Source organism: Suricata suricatta, chromosome 12, assembly GCF_006229205.1.
Source record: "Suricata suricatta isolate VVHF042 chromosome 12, meerkat_22Aug2017_6uvM2_HiC, whole genome shotgun sequence".
Taxonomy (NCBI): domain Eukaryota; kingdom Metazoa; phylum Chordata; class Mammalia; order Carnivora; family Herpestidae; genus Suricata; species Suricata suricatta.
Genome location: NC_043711.1, coordinates 84668047 through 84684722, shown reverse-complemented (window position 1 = coordinate 84684722; position 16676 = coordinate 84668047). Strand labels below are relative to the sequence as shown.

At 48.7% G+C, this 16676-nt stretch overlaps 2 protein-coding genes across 8 annotated transcripts in view; both read left to right on the top strand.

Annotated features, from left to right (window-relative positions):
- The window catches only part of NDRG3 (NDRG family member 3), a 66911-nt gene extending 63155 nt beyond the window's left edge, over positions 1–3756 (top strand). For all 5 annotated transcript variants that reach the window (XM_029918655.1, XM_029918652.1, XM_029918653.1 and 2 more), the window contains one exon: positions 2159–3756. In XM_029918655.1, the coding sequence (XP_029774515.1) occupies positions 2159–2340 (182 nt within the window). In that variant the 3' untranslated portion in view covers positions 2341–3756. The remainder of the gene's footprint in view (positions 1–2158) is intronic.
- Positions 3757–7174: 3418 nt separating this feature from the next.
- SLA2 (Src like adaptor 2) overlaps positions 7175–16676 on the top strand; it is a 28930-nt gene continuing 19428 nt past the window's right edge. The window contains exons 1-5 of one of the 3 annotated variants that reach the window (XM_029918657.1): positions 7175–7218; positions 7558–7752; positions 10770–10903; positions 15230–15329; positions 15687–15773. In XM_029918657.1, coding sequence (XP_029774517.1) covers positions 10813–10903; positions 15230–15329; positions 15687–15773 — 278 coding nt within the window. In that variant the 5' untranslated portion in view covers positions 7175–7218; positions 7558–7752; positions 10770–10812. Of the gene's footprint in view, positions 7219–7412; positions 7757–10769; positions 10904–15229; positions 15330–15686; positions 15774–16676 lie in introns of those variants that run through there. The other 2 variants (XM_029918658.1, XM_029918656.1) reach the window with 2 other exon arrangements.

Sequence of the window (16676 nt, the reverse complement as noted above, 5' to 3'; positions counted from 1 at the left end):
TGCCTTGTGCCAGGCATTCTATGTTTATAACCTTAAGAGGTAAGTTCTGTTATTAGTCCCATTTTGTAGAAGAAACTGAGGCTCAGAGAGGCTAATAAACACATTTCCTAGGATAACAGTTCACCTGCAGAACCATGTTTCAGACCCTAGCAGTCTTATTCTAGAGTTCATCTTTTCAACCACTGGTACTTAGGCTTTCCTAAGCATGAATCTGAAATTTGCATTTGAACTCGGCTGGAAATGATGCCTGGCCTAGAAAAACACAATGGAGACTTCCGAAGAAAAGGGTAATCTCCTCAGTTACAACCACCCCACGCAGGAAGTGAACTTGCCCAGTAGTTTAGAGTGAGTCCAAGGATGTGTTCATATTGTGTGCCACTGTCCTGGTCTCTTGTATTGTGAGACCCCGAGCTTTCTCATTTGTCACCGACTATCCACACTTGCTCCCTTCTTGGAATTTTTAAGAAGAAAAACTCTTCAAACCAGGTACAGAGCTCTTTACCCAGTAGGGATATTTTTTTTTTCCCCGGTCTTTGTAAGTGTGGAAAATGGCCATTGGACAGCTGCCTGGCAGCAGCTGGCCCCTGGGTACAGCCCTGTGCCTGGCAGGCAGACTGTGTATGTCTTGTCTAGAGTGGCTGTGTCATCCACGTCTGTGAGCCACTACCAACCGAGCCCACACCCACATCCCTCTGGCTCAATGGGAGGAGAAGTCCCTTTCTTAGCCGGTTTTCATCCCTTTCCTAGGAAACAGCTGATCTTCCAGCCCATTTCTGATCCAAAACAGGTGGCTGTTGATAGTATAGGAGAAAACAGTTGCCCTTGGCTAGTTGAGAGCAGCATCCCAGATGGTAATAAAATATCAGTCAGCCTCATCTCTTCTCTGGGACCTTAAAATAAAACTTCATCCCTGACTTAAACTATTCTGTCAGTGTTTACTAGGCAGCCGAGGTTGCCATTTGGCACTCTTGGGTCACTAACCTGCCTTTTCCTGTGTCCATCCTGCTTCCAGTCCCGTATGTGCAGCTCAGTCACTTGAGCACCGAGCCAGGTACCTTCCTCTGTGCTGGCCTCGCCCCTGCCTCCCAGCCACGCTCTCCTGGCTGTATTGGCTGCCTGCAGCATGTCCGCGGTTTTCCTGTGCAGTGAGAGCCCGATAGAACGTGGCTCGTTGTGCCCCAAGAGGGTTAACCTGCAGGTCCAGCCCTGGTTCTCCAGGAAGAAAGGAGCAGGTTGTAATAGCCAAGCTTTCTCTTACCATACAAATCCAGGGTCACAGCAGTAGCCAAAACTTTATAGGCAGGGCCCCTCTTCCACCACCACCTACTGATCCTTGCATGAGCCTCAGACACAGGAATTGAAGGGCAGCCTTGATTCTAAATAGGAATGTCAGAGCCTATGCCTGGGAAACTCTGTAGGCGATGGCATCTTTTGACCCCAGCATTGAAATGACAGCTAGAGGAATAGCCAGTGCCTCAGAAAGATGGACAAAAAGATATGCCAGGTAAGGCCATGTCCTGGCCAACCTGGAAGGACTGTAGGGTCAAAGCAGTGGTAGAACAGTAATGTGAGTGAAACACCCGACCCTAGAGCCCTTCCCTTGCAGGCAGCATGTACCTTGCTGGCTGCATAGAGGTCAGCGCCAGCCCACCTGCCCTCCCCTGCGCCCACACCTTCCTCGAGGCCTCCTCCCCAGGTAGCAAGGATAGCCTGTGGACACGGATGGTAGTCTTGTTGTATCGGGCTTGCACTGTGTTTGTGAAACACCTTCATACTTGTGTGGTTCGTCTTTTTTTTTGGTTTAGTCTTGCATGCACTGCAGGTTTTGGTTACCTATCTGGGTTCCCAAAGCCTCTTTTCTAATCACTGTATGAACAGTGTGGGCGTAGCTAAGAGGCTGTATTCTGGACTTAGGTTTCCCCTTGTTCTCCTATAGACTAGAATTAGCTGAGATTCCAATCAGATCCAGAGGATTAAATGAGCCTCTCATATAGCCACTCACCTAAGCAAACAATGCAAAATGAAGATGGCTATTCCTGGGTCTCCCCTCAAATGGGTTGGGAAAGCTAAACATAAAGCAAAACCTTTGGTGAAATTTTTGAATTAGCTAAGCTTAGCCAGGGCTCCATCTTCTAGTCCTCTTGGTTCTTTCTTGCAGTACCATCTGCCAGCATGACCCGGCTCGCCCGATCACGAACCCACTCAACTTCAAGTAGCATCGGCTCTGGAGAAAGTGCCTTCAGCCGATCGGTCACCAGCAATCAATCAGATGGAACTCAAGAATCCTCTGAGTCCCCTGATGTTGTGGACAGACACCACACCATGGAGGTGTCCTGTTAAGCAGATGATCCTCCCCCGGACCATGCAAGTCCTCCTTCAGATGACCACTCCATAATATAACATTTCATCCGGCAAACTGGCATCTATCTTTAACTCCTGCATGGCCACTGACACTGTCTGGTATCCTGGATTTATTCTCTCTGCTTGCCCACCCTCCTTTTTGTATGTACCAAGAACCACTTCCTTGCCATTACTGTAACATTCCAGCATCTCTAGCTGATCAAACTTCCATATCTTCTCTTGCCAGCTTTTCTTTGTGCTTTCCCAACTGCATATCTGACAAGATTCTTTGATCCTGGTGTATGTGTGTGAGCACGCGTGTCTGTGTTTGTGTGTGCATAGTTCTGTGATTTTAGATATGCTTTCTTGTAGAGCTTCTGCAAAAAAAAAAGACAAAAAAAAAAACAAAGGGGACCTTTTTTTTCCTTTTCATTTTCAATGGTGTTTTTAAGGGAAATTTACAGAACAGGTTTCTAGGTTGAGTAGATCACTGCATTCTCTTTTGGTTCCAAATTTGTCAACAAGATTTGCATAGTGATTTCAGCAGCTCTGAGGAATGTAGATCATAATTCCTGTTGATTGTGACCAATAGAAAAGAGCCTGTTACATAAGAGAGTCAGGCAAGGTGGTCGGCTATCTTGTTCTGTCCAAATGCATTCACATATGTTATTCTGTAAATAAAAGGGAGGGAGATATACTTTGAGAAGCCCACGAATGATGAGGTTCTGATGCAACATGGACTTTTCCTAAGAAGTGAGCATGGCTTAATTACTGGACTCTCTTAGCACAGGAAGGTGGAAAACAAAATATCAGGCCTCCGCACTGCAAGAGCAAAACTGCTGTCGCTGCAGTGTCTGATACCACTTACGAGCTATCCACAAGAAGTGCCTCCTGAGTCTGACGAAGAGTGTTTCTCCACCCCTCAATCCTCAGAAAAAGGAGAGGTATGGCCTGAAAATTACATAGATGTTGAGGAAACAGCTGGGGGAAAAGGCAAAGACGTCAGCGGAATATCATGTATAATAGGCATAACCTTAACTTCAGCTGACTTAGTGGGAGCTAAGTAAAATTGGTACAGAACCCATTTCTCAGAAACATTTTTGACAGTTCTTTAAAAAGAGAGGAAAGGGGCTGGTCTGTAAGGGTAGACTGTGTGGGTACAATTGTGTTCAGTGGACTGCCGTGTGTGGGGTCCCAGCCAGTGCATCACTGGGAAGAGGGGGAAACCAGGCGCCACACAGAAGGCTTCAGCTCTTGATGGCATCAGATGTAAGCTCAGGGTTAGACAGTTCCGAATCTTAGGAAGGGGCTTTTCAGACATAGTGTTCGCTTTCTGCTGAGATAGGGAATGCGTCACTCTGCCAGAGTACAACTTTTTACAGATTATTAAATAAAGCTGTATATGTCTCATTGTTACCTGATTGCTGGTATTATTTCTCTCAAGCCACTCACTGGGGTTCAGGGTGGAACCAAGGTTATGTTTATGGGCTTCATGCGGGGCATTTTCACGTACTCGATCATTATCTCATCCAGGAAGAAATGAAGACTCCGAATAAGTAATTTGCCCAAGGTCATACCAGTAAGCCCATCTAGGAGTGAACTCCAGGCCCATCGGACACACCGCTATTCCCCTCAAACTGAAAATCGTGAGAGGCCCAATTATGTGGTTTATGATGAAGGAGAAAAGCTAACTTGGAAAGGCATTTCACATTTCATTTTTTAAAATTTATATTTGAGAGACAGAGAGACAGTGGGAGCAGGGGAGGGTCAGAGAGAGAGGGAGACACAGAATCTGAAGACAGCCTCCAGGCTCTGAGCTAGCTGTCAGCGCAGACCTGATGCGGGGCTTGAACCCATGAGCCATGAGATCATGATCTGAGCCGAAGCCAGACGCTCAACCGACTGAGCCACCCAAATGCCCCGCTTTTCACATTTCAGCTCTGCCCTCCATTGGGGTTGCTGAGTCCCACCCTGACTTAGTAGTCTGCAACCACTTGCCTGGGTTTCTCAAACAGGCAAGACTGCATTTCTCCAGAAATGGCTCTTTGTATTGACCAGTAACATTAGGAGGCCACCATCTTGGGTCAGTTTCACATGATCCAGAGGCTGCTGCTACCGTATAGTAAGTACATCGAGGTTGCTATGTCTGTTGGAGATACTTGCAAAATGACATGGACCCTGCTCGTTCTGGGAAAGGAGATGAAGCAAAATGCACGTGGACAGAGATACAGGGCACCAAGCTGAGTTCCTGACAATGCAGGACAAGTTTTTGAGCTGGAGGTGGTCTTGTGGTTCTTGAAGCCCACATCACTCCACCCTTCTTGGCCACACCTCACATGGATGGTTGCCTGCTTTCCCATTGTAGCCTTGTGACTGGAGTCAGGCCACAACTGACTACATCTGATGGGTCCATACCATACTTTTTCCTCTTACCATTTTCATTTCCTTTCTCACTGTTCAGTCCAGAAACACTTAGGTGCTTTGTGAGAGTCAAGGAAATGGCTAGATAGATTACCCAAGATGATTGTATAAAGCTCCTCCATGTAAATCATCTTACCCAGTTCTTAGGGCACCCGTGCCAAGTGGTCAAGTCTGTTTCATAGACAAGGAATGGGTGAGGAGAGTTAAGTGATTTGGCTGAGGTCACCTAGCCTGAAAAACTTCCTAGTTCTTCCAAAATCAATGTATTTGCATAGTCAGCCTTTTTTAAAAATAAGAATTTATTATGTCACTTTCTGGCATTATTTATATATTTTTTAATGTTTATTTTTGAGAGAGCATGATTAGAGGAGGGGCAGAAAGAGGGGGACAGAGGATCCAATGTGGGCTCCATGCTGACAGCAGACAGCCCAGTGTGGGACTTGAACTCACGAACCGAACTGTGAGATCATGACCTGAGCCAAAGCTGGACACTTAGCTGACTGAGCCACCCAAGTGCCCCTCATATTCAGCCTTTTATTGAGCATCTACCATAGGCTGGGAGCCTTTGCACCTTCTATATGTTTCATAATACTGGTCCAGTGAGGTACATGCTAGTCCCATTTTATGGATAAGAAACAGGCCCAGAGGTAACTACAAGGGGTCACAAAACTAATACACAGCAGATCTGGACTTTTAAAGTAATTCTCAGATGCCTCCTTGGATCCCACCTTGAGGCCAGTCTGAAAGTTCTCCAGTCAAATAAGAAGGTGGACATCAGACAAGAGCAGGAGGGTGGGCCTGTGCTCAGTTCCCTCACTGCCACAGGCCAAATCCTTGAGTGGCCGTCACCCATTCTAATATCCTGATTACAGTGAGCTTACACAGGATGTGCCTCCACTCTGGCTCCTTTCAGTTCTTCACACCGGGTGCCCATGGAGTTAAATCTCAAACCAATCTTCCCCAGGAGAAAGAACTCGAGCAGGAATGTGTTCTTAAGCTGTCAGGGCCCCAGAAAAGGCTTCATAGTCTGAGCTGGAGTCAGTAGCTATTTCAGTGCCTTTTGTTTTAAAAAGCATCTGTCTCCAGGAATACTAAGCCCCGTAATGGAAAGGCAGCAGTAGGTATGGTTATTTAGACTGTAATGAGATGAGGATTTTACTTAAATTTAAGGACAGGTAACAATCAAAGACAATTTTATCAAATTCCTTATCCTAGGACACCTGGATAGGTGGTTAAACATCTGACTTCAGGTCATGATCTCATGGTTCTTGAGTTCAAGCCCTGCATTGGGCTGTCTGTTTCAGTGCAGGGTCTGCTTTGGATCCTCTGTCTCCCTCTCTCTGCCCCTCCCCTGCTTGCACATGCTCTTTCTCAAAAATAAGCAAATGTTAAAAAGATGTTTTAAATTCTTTATCCTAGCTGAGTGATTCTCAAGCTTGGGCTGTGTATCAGAACACCTGGAGGGCTTGTCCCCCTATGGAGTTTCTGATTTAGCAGATCTGAGATGGGGCCCTAGAATGTGTATGTTTAACAAACTCCTAGATGATCCTGAGGCTGCTGGCCTGGGACCACACATGAAGAACCACTGTCTGGGTCTTACTGCTCAAAGTGGTTTATGGACCAGCAATGTGGGATATTGCCTGGAGTTGTTAGCAGTACAGACTCTTAAGTCTCACCCCAGATCCACCAAACTAGAATCTGCTATTTAATAAGATCCCCAAAGGGGAGCCTAGGTGGCTCAGTCAGTCTGACTTCTGACTTCACCTCAAGTGGTGATCTCACAACTTGTGAGTCCTAGCCCTGCATCCAGCTCTCTGCTGTTAGCTGTCAGTGCAGAGCCCGCTTTGAATCACTTTGGATCCTCCATCTTCCTCTCTCTCTGCCCCTCCCCCAATAGTGCGTGCTCTCTTTCCTTCCCTCTCCCTCCCTCTCTCCGTCTCCTCCCCTCCCCTCCCTCTCCCTCTCTCTTCCTCTCTTCCTTTCCCTTTCCCTCCCTCCCTCCCTCCCTCTTAAAAATAAATATTTAGGGGCGCCTGGGTGGCTCAGTCGGTTGAGCAGCCGGCTTCGGCTCAGGTCAGATCTCATGTTTGTGGGTTTGGGCCCTGCATCGGGCTCTGTGCAGACAGCTAGCTCAGAGCCTGGAGCTGCTTCAGATTCTGTGTCTCCCTCTCTCTCTGCCCCTCCCCCTCTCATGCTCTGTCTCTCTCTGTATCAAAAATAAATAAAACATTTTAAAAAAAATTAAATAAATAAATAAATATTTAACAAGATCCCCAAGGGATACCTGTACACATTAAAGATTAAGACACATCACTCCAAGGCAGTGTCTCCCCCAAAGCCAGTCAAAGGAATCTCTTGTGTATAAAATTCAGATTTCCTCTGGGGACTTGGATTCAGAAAATGGAGGATCCCAGGAATCTGATACCAACGAGAACCTTGGATGATTATAATGGTCAGGTAAGCATGGGAAACACATTTACCTCAGTTCCATGTTCCTCAGGCAAGACCAAGCCACAAAGCCAGAGAAAAACCTCTCCCTCTAGGATCCTGACAAGGCAGCTGCTTCTCCTTTAGAAACAGGAACTTGGGGAAAGTGGCTCCTTGATGGTCTGTGATGCCGTCAGAGGAAATGGGTGGTTGTGAGAACCACAGAGGCTGCCGATGTGAGCTGGGAGCCCCAAGGACCCTATGACAGAGCTCAGAGAGCCCTGGGCCTTCTTCCTTGGCCTGGCTGTGCTTGGGAGGGCTGCCCAATTGGGGGTCTCTAAGGAGCATGAGTCTCCTTTCTCATCCCAGGTGTACAAACTGCTGACCCACGACGATACCAAGAGCATCTCCCTGAAGAGTCTCCCGGACTGAGAGGATTCTGGGTGCCCTAGGGCTAAGGACTTTGGAAGATGTCCAGAAGGGCCCTCCAAAGGCCATAACCTCTCCAGCCAAAGCATGCATCTAAGCTGAGCCCTGGTCCCAAGCTTTGATGACAGGAAACCAGTAAGTAAGTTTGCTTTTGTTTTCCAGTGGTCTCAGGACTATGAGGAAGGATGGTTCCCTCAGAGGCCGGGAGTGAGCTTTACAGTGGGGGAACGAGTTCCAGGATAAGAAGTGGTTCTGTTGAGGATGTGCGGGCGTGGTTTTGAGGGTCTGCAAAGCAACCCAGGCCTCCCCTCTCTGCCTTTGGCCTCCCTCACCCCCGGAGACTTACATTATTCCCTCCAGCTTGTCTTCATGTCTGTCTGGTCCCATCTCAGTCACCAATTTCCCGTATGATTTGCACCCCACCACCACCCCAGACTACAGCCTTCCAATGTCAGTGACTAAGAGGAGTCTGGATTATAATCTTTGAATTATAAGGCTGTAAAGTCTACAGTTCTTCTCCAAAGGGTGATACTTCTCAGTTGAGAGAGAGGTCTCCTTTTAGCTGAATCAAATTCGTCACTCTTACTTCTGCCGCTGAGAAATTATCTTCGGAAGCACACACACACACACACACACACACACACACACACACACAAGACGTGGATTATAGACCAGCTCCGCACTAACCAGCTACGTGAGAGTGAGCACGAGGTTGCTCTCTCTGAGCTCTGATCACTGTACATGAATGGGTTTCAAAGCTGCCGAGCTCTCAAAGGATCAAGTGAGAAGATCAAAAAACAACTGTAGGCAGTGTGCTGATCTCAGCAGCCTTTACTCTTTCCTTCCACCCACTGGCCTGGACCCCCTAGAAAGTGCCTAGCACTTAGTTAATTTTTCAAGTACTTTTGCAATTAATAATTAGATTCTCTCTAGAGTTTTGGCCAACATGTCCTCCTCCTAGGCCTGCATATCCCGTGGTCTTCATTTGCTCTCAGGAAGTGGTCTGGCCCTGACCAGGCCAGGTGATGGAAGCTGGCAGAGGTCGGGGGGGCTTCCAGCCTGACTGTGGCTCTCCTAACCTCTCACGCCCATCCCCCAGCTCCACCTGCTGCAGAAAGGAGTCTCTGGGTTTAGTGCAGTTGCTGATCATGGTGACATTGTCTTGATGAAGGAGGGAAAAGGAAACTAACCTTTACTGAGCACTCAGTCTATGCCAGGCTCCCTGACTTCTCCCCACAACCCAGTGGAGTTGGTACTATCCTTGATTCAAAGATGGGACAGAGGTTATATGCTTTGCCCAAAGTCATACAAATAGAAGCTGGTTGGTCTGAATTAATGGCTCATGCTACCCAGAAAAGATCTGTCCCTGAGATTTTTCTGGACTCACGTATGCACAGTTAAGGATAGAGCTTGTATGTGATACCCAAGGGGAAAGGAAAGGCTGGGGAACAAGAACGTTGAAAACCTGATGTGAAGAGGAGCCCTAGCAGTCAGGACATTCAAGTCCATTTCAGTCTGAGCAGGAAGTGGGTGCTGGGAGCCATTTCCTGAAGATGGGCGCATTTTCTATTAAAGAGCTGTATCCTCAGGAGTATTGAACTCTGCATGATGACGACCAAAACCTGTACTTACCCAGGCATGGTGAAGGGTTCAAAGGCAAGGCCAGAGCCTGCTGTGTCATTGTGCCATTCTGTGGCCTCCTCCAGAGAAGCAAACTGGTATAATTATTCCTTGTCTCTTCTGAAAAGGATGGAACTATTTGAAAGAATGAAACTACCTCCCTGAATTACTGTAATAAAGTGAAAAAATTAGCCTTACCCTAGAAACCTGGGAATTAAAATTATTCTAGGGGTGCCTCGGTGACTCAATTGGTTAAGTGTCCAACTTGGGCTCAGGTCATGATCTCGCTGTTCGTGAGTTTGAACACTCTACTGGGCTCTCAAAGCCTGGAGTGTGCTTAGGATTCTATGTCTCCCTCTCTCTCTGCCCCTCCTCTGCTTGTGCTCTGTCTCTCTCTCTCAAAAATAAACATTAAAAAAAAGTTATTCTAAGAATAAGACACTTGTCCAATGAGCTAATAATCACTTTGGTCCATTTAGCTAATGTCTGTGGAGTGCCTTTTATGGGCCAGGTGTCTCATGAAGTGTTGAGGAAATAGGCAAAATGAGGTCTTTATACTCATCAAGCTATAGAATAATGGCAAATTAAACAAGTAAACACTCTAACAAATGAATAATTAAAACTTGGGAAGGGGGTACCTGGCTGCCTCAGTCAGTTGAGCATGTGACTCTTGATCTTGGGATTGTAATTTGAACCCCATGGTGGGTGTAGAGATTACTTAAAAATAAAATCTTAAAAAAAATAAAACAAAAACCCCAACAACTTGAGGAGGATCACAACAGGCAGTTGAGAGAAAGAGAGAAAAGGAAGACTCCCAGGAGTAACCTCTGGCGAAGCGACATTCAGGACACAGTAAAGGAAAAGTGGGCCCTGGCCAGGCTTTTCTCCTGCCTTATCTATTGGACCCGTATGTTGGGTATTGTTTTCACCATTTTTCAGATGGAGGCAGAAAGCAGAGAAGTGGCTCGACAGCCAATCCCTCCAAAGCTTTATAAGTCATTGCTGTGGCATACGGTCTGCTAGTCATCTTACTTTGCCCTGTGCAAAATGGTAACACTGAGCACCAATAACAGTGTGCCCAGTGTCACCTTAGCTTGTTGTGACATGAGATTCCAAGCCTCCTTGGATCCCCCTCTTGCCCACCCTAGCCATGGGCAGCGTTTTGATCCCACCTCATGAAATAGTTCAGAGTAGGCCTGTCGAGTCGCTGAGGGCTGGAGGATTCAGGTAAATCTTCCCAGGGAAGGGTGGGGTCCAGATAAGCCCTAAAGGGGAAAAGGACATTCCAAACAGTGGGCCACAAGAGGCAAAGGCCCAGAAACAGAGAGGAGAGAATGGCTGCCATGTAGAAAAAGGTAGGCCTGCCAGAGAAAACGGTCTAGTTGCAGAGAGCCTCCCGAGTCTGGTGGAGGGGCTAGAGCCTAGTCCTGCTGGGAGGGGGATCATTTCCTCTGGTCAGCAGGGCTGAACCGGGGAGGGAGAGGGTGTCTGGGTACCCAAGGCCTCTGTGTCCATCACAGTATCTCTTTCAGATTTCTCCTGGCCATGTGCTTCTGAGTGGTCTGCTGAGGAGCGATGGGAGGTCAGCCCAGCAGAGGGAAAACCCCACCAAGCCCAAGCTCGAGCCCCTCTGTCCAAGGCCCGGGCCCTGTGCCCACGCGAGCAGGTAGGCTGTGGGCCCAGGGTAACTGGGCCCTTCCCCACACACAGTAAGGTTGCACAGCCCCAGACATCACCACCTCTGTGGGCTTTCCTGACCAGCCACTCCAACATGGCTTCAGGTGTCAGTGGGTGCCTGCCGTGTACCAGGCCCAACTTTGTGAACCATAGAGGCAGTGTCCCTGCTCCGGTGAAGCTTAGGTTTCAGCAGTCCGAACACAAACAACCAGATAAACTAGAAAATGTGAGTATTAGGTGCTAACGAGGCAAGTGTATTAGTCCTCCAGGTGTCTCCCAAAGCGTCCCTTCTCTTCAGCCAGTTTATTAGGAAATTGAGCTGGTAACTCTAAGACCAGCTCCACTTCTAAAGCTCTCCAGAGCTGTTCTGTCCAGTATAATAGCCACTAGCCATTTGCAGCTAGTTAAAATTCAATGTAAAATTAATTAAAATGAAAAGAACATTTCCATCACCCCAGAAAGTTCTACTGAACATCATTGCTCCAAAGTGTCTCTTCTTATCCTGTGCAACATTCGAAACAAAATTAAAGACATGGTAATTGGAAGAAACTAGGACATACAATGCATATGCTGAACCTACAACTGTGATTTTTAAGATATTCCTGACTAAAAATGCCAGTTTTTAGGACAATTAGGCCATCAAAATATCCTAGAAATTCTAATATATTTTTTTTAATTTATTTTTGATACAGAGAGAGACAGAGCATGAGAGGGGGAGGGGCAGAGAGAGAGGGAGACACAGAACCGGAAGCAGGCTCCAGGCTCTGAGCTAGCTGTCAGCACAGAGCCTGACATGGGGCTCGAACCCGCGAACATGAGATCTGACTGAGCCGAAGTCGGAGGCTTAACCGACTGAGCCACCCAGGCGCCCCTCTAATATTTTGATGTCAAAACTATAGCCCCAGTTTGTTTTTTCTTCCCCCAAACAACCCACAAATTGGTTCTCAAATCACATCCTGATTTGGGGTTTTGATGCTGTGTTCATCAGAGTTCTCCAGAGAAACAGAACCAATAGGGTATGTGTACGTGGGTGTGGGTGTGTAGACACAGAATTTATTTTAAGAAATTGGTTTATGCAATTGTGGGGGCTGGCAAGTCTGAATTCTGCCAGGTAGGCTGGCAGGCCAGAGGCCCAAGGAAGAGTTAATACTGCAGAATTGCAGTCAAGTCTGGAGGCAGAATTCCCTCTTGCTTTAAGAACCTCTAAGATCTTCAACTGCCTAGATGAGGACCGCCCACATTATGGAGGGTAATCAGCTTTATTCAAAGTCCACCGATTTAAAGTGTTCTCTCAGGGTGCCTGGGTGGATCAGTTGGTTAAGCATCTGACTCTTGATTTTGGCTCAGGTCATGATCCCAGGATCATGGGATTGACCTCTACATTGGGTGCCAGGCTCTGTGCTGAGCATGGAGCCTGCTTAGGATTCTTTCTCTCTCACTCTGCCTCTCTTCCCAACTTACAAACACTCTCTTGCTCTCTCTAAACAAATAAACAAACAAAAATTGTTATCTTCACAGCAACATCTAGACTTCTGGACTGTGTTTGACCAAATCTCAGGGTACTGTGGGCTAGCCACATTGACACATAAAATTAACCATCACAGATAACAAATTACTCAAAACCAAGCAGCACTTTTGGAGGAAGGACATGGACACACACTTAAACAGAACTAGGAGACAATGGAGTCAGAAGTCTGGATATCTATGTTTAGGCAGAAGCTACCCCCAATCTGAAGCTTCCCGGCAATGGCTGAGGTCTCTTCCCCCTCCTCAACCCTGCCCCTCATATCCTCATCTTCCTAATGCCAGCCTCCCACAGGCATTAATGCCCTGGGCTCTCTAGTTCTGTAGGGGAGGCCGCCGCCTCTTTTTAGCCACTCGGTCTGCACAGAGAGCCTGGGGCCCACCAGGCCCTGCAGGAAGAGACCTGGAAACCACACAGACCTCCCCCTCATTTCCTCTGAATCTAGTCACAGGCCACAGGCCTAATGCTGCTCTGAGTCATGGCCAGGCTGCTGAGGGGGCTGACCTCCGGCAGGTGCTCTGGGGGCTCTCCCTGCTTGCGAGACCTGAGGGGAACTGTGTTCATCTCTCTGACAAGGTCTCCAGGGGGGAAGGATGGGGCCTCTCTCTTGATAGGTCAACCCCTGGTCCCAGCAGGAGGACAGACTTGGGGCAGCCCCTTCCATGAGTCATTTGTCCATCAGCCTTGCATCCATTTGGAATCTACGAAGGCTCTACCACATGCCAGGCCTATGCCAGGACCAGGGGACATAGAATGGACAATTTAGGCACAGCCTCTGCCTTCAGAGACAGTTAAGCCCCAGAGACAGGAGCTAAACCAATAATCAGTTGCAGTTGTTAGATTTTGGTCACAGTGTGTTTTAAGGGACTCTTATTGAAAGTGTGTGCTGAGGGACTCATCACAAAGGCTTCACCAAGAAGGGACATTTTATCCAGGGAGTGAAGGATGGAGACAAGTTGGCCAGGTGGATGGTCAATGAGCGGGACAGCATGTGCAGCTCAGTAGCAAGTAGGGTGCAATGCTAGGGCTTCCAGGAGGGGAAGGGTCCTTCCAGGCCACCTGGTTCTACCCTTGTTGAAGGATTCCCTCTATAAGGCTTGCTTGCATTGTTTATCCAGGCATCAGGCATTTTCCTACACCATGAGATGGCCAGGCCTTGTGCTATCGACAGCTCTGAGGAGCTCCATTCTGGGGTCACCATGTGGATCTGCACATGTATCTGGGAGGACATGTAGGAACCAAACCCCTTTCCAGGATTGCAGTCTCATTCTTCCCACGTCCATCTGGAGCATAAGCTTTTCTATCACACAGTGTCCAGCTCTAGGTCTGCCCCCCCACCGCCTGGGTCCTTGTCTGTCCCTCCCCCGTCTCCTGGGACATCTGTCTAGAGGACATCGCAGAGTCCCCTGAGGCCTTGGATCCTTCAGGAGTATTCATGAGACAGATAAACTTTTCTTGCTGACCTTGATTGCTTTTCATAGCTTGATGCATTGATGTGCTAGCAAGTCTGTCTCTCTTTTCCCTTTGTTTCAGAGACCCCTGATGAACTGAGATAAGGAGGAAGGAGAGGGAGGGACACTGGGATGTGGGTGAAGTGGCTCTCAGGAGCCTGTGGAGGGCAGGTTTTTCAGGATGAGAAGGCCCAGATGGGTATCAGGAGGTCTAGTCAGACTGGGCAGGCTGACTCCTGAGGTGGACGAGGGATGAGCTGCCTGCCTCCTACCATCCAACCTCGAACTGGGGCCTCATGACCACCGTGTCTTTGGGACCAGTCCTGGCGTGGGGGAAGGTTATAGGGAACTAGCATCCTCTAGCTCTATGACGTCCTCTCTGAATGTCAGCATCCTGGGGAGTCTGGGCCTTTTTGGTGAGGTGCTACTTCTGTCCAGCCAAGTCCCCTTAACTTGGCCCATGAGTAGCCACAAAGAACACCCACCCCAACATGCCACAGAAGCTACTCTTGGCACAGTACCCTGCCTCACCTCAGTTGCCTTGCTGAGCAATGGGGCTGACCATAGAGGACTACCTCCGGGGCTGTGAGGGCTGAGGTGATGCGTACAGCACCCAGTCAGGCCCTGACACTCCACAGCCACTCAGTAAGGGATGGCAGGAGGCCAGGATGCTTGACTGGGCCACATACACCTGCTGAGTGTGTCTGCTCTGGGCCAAGCTTGATATAGTGGGCCCCTGAGACCCCAAGTTTTCTTGGGGCAGCACAGACCTATACCTGTCATTTTCGACAAAGACCATGGGACAGCCATGCTACCCACATGCATGGCGTTCTAGAGTTACAAAGCTTGTCCACATCTGTGATTTCATTGGCTCCTCCAGGAGCCCTCCTTCCATGCTCACCCTGGACCTCAGCCCTCAGAGTTAGTCCATCTGGTGCCCATGTCATTAGAACTTGTAGAAACTGAGCTCAGAGATCTGTGCTGATAACCTGATTACAGCTATAGTTTTTAAGTTTGCTGAGCAGGGGGAACCTCTTATCAAAATCTTCTTAGAGATCTCCATATAAAAGGGGATTGTAGCCAGGGGCCCCACTCCTCTTGCCACATCAATCTGTTCCCTGAGGTGACCCCAAAAGATGTCCAGGCACCCCTAGGGCTCGGCTCTGCAGAGGCTCACTGAAAAAGCTTCAGATTCCAGGGTGGCCCTCTTGGGAGCCCAGCAGGCATGCTGCGCATGGTGCTCACAGGGGAGTTGATTGTGGAAGCCCAGACACCTCTAGACTTCACATGTGGAGGGAGGACTAGCCAAAAGGGTGACCATCTCTGTCCCTCCATCCAGAGAGAAGCAGGTTCACAGCTGTGGCCCTGAGCAGTTACCCGGTAGGCGAGCGCACAGAGCTGTCGCTGAGACTGGGGGAGCCGTTGACCATCATCTCTGAGTAAGTCCTTCTGTGGGGAAGGATGGGGTGCTCTGCTTTCTCCCCCTGACACCTAAAGATGCACTAATGGGAGAGGGGCCCTTCCCTCCAGGAGAGAGAGCACGGCCCTTGGTGCTGAGCTCACATGTGGCCCTAATGATTTCAGGAAGCTTGATACACCTACAAGGAGAAACAGTAAGTGGACAGAGCCTTGCAGGGGGCCCTGAATCCTGCCATCTAATGCCCAGGAGGTATCAGCACTGGGTGGTACAAGGAAACCTGGGAGACACAGGTGGGATAGTGGTCGGCCACAGAAGCCAGCCTGGTGGGTCTTCATGAGTCCTAAATGAGCAGTTCCCTTCTCCTTTCTCTCTCCAGAGATGGAGACTGGTGGACGGTGGTGTCAGAAATTTCGGGCACAGAACACAGCATCCCCAGCATCCATGTGGCCAAAATCTCCCATGGGTGAGTTCACACCCCAGGCCCTGACTTAAGGGGATTTCCTGCTTTCTCTTCCCACAAGAGTAGTCCTCTATGGCCAGTCCTCTGCTGAGCAAAACTGGGGAGAGGGGGAGAATCAGGCCTGGGCCCTGCCTTCAAGAAGAGTGAAAAGCTAGCCCTCTCAGGTCAGCCTGTGAGACTTGGGAGCCCAGAGGAGGGGGCTCAGGAAGGCCCCATAGAGACATCTTCTGGGATTTGGAGGGTGGCCAGGAGTTCAGTGAACTGCTGAAAGGGAGTAGCCTTGTATATGTGTCCTAAATGTCCTGAGGCAAGAAAATGGAGGGGTGGTGCCCCACATCTTGGCAAGCCTGTCCTTCCAAGAGGTGCCTCGAGGGAGGGCAGGACACAAGGGATGCGGGGTCTCTTACAAAGTGTGAGCCATTGCTCACCAAGAGTGAGTGACAAAAGAAACCGACTCCAGAGCAAATTCTGTGTCATGAGAGAAAGGAAGTGAACTGCCTTTCAGTGGGATCTATCTGCATAACATGGAGTCACGTGAGTACACTGTGGGACAGCCACTCTTCTGAGAGAAAGTACAGCTCTGGTACTGGATGGCCTTCCTTTTCTGAGGCTCATGGGGTATCTGGCTCTGATGAACATAGCACAGGGGTCCTGAGACCTGTGGACATCTTGCAGAATAAGCTCACACAGAGGTTGTCGGCACCCAGGTGAAGCCTGTCTTGCCCACGTTTTCCCTGCTGGCCTGGCCCGGCTGGCCAGAGTTCGCATCCCCAGTGTGATACTGAAGTTTCAGCCAAGGTAACACTGACCACCTCCAAGGGTCCCCTTCCCTTGCCTTTTTTCTATCTACTTCCCCAAAATTTGTAAGTCATATGAATGGCTTGTTTTATTTACTATAAAACTAGG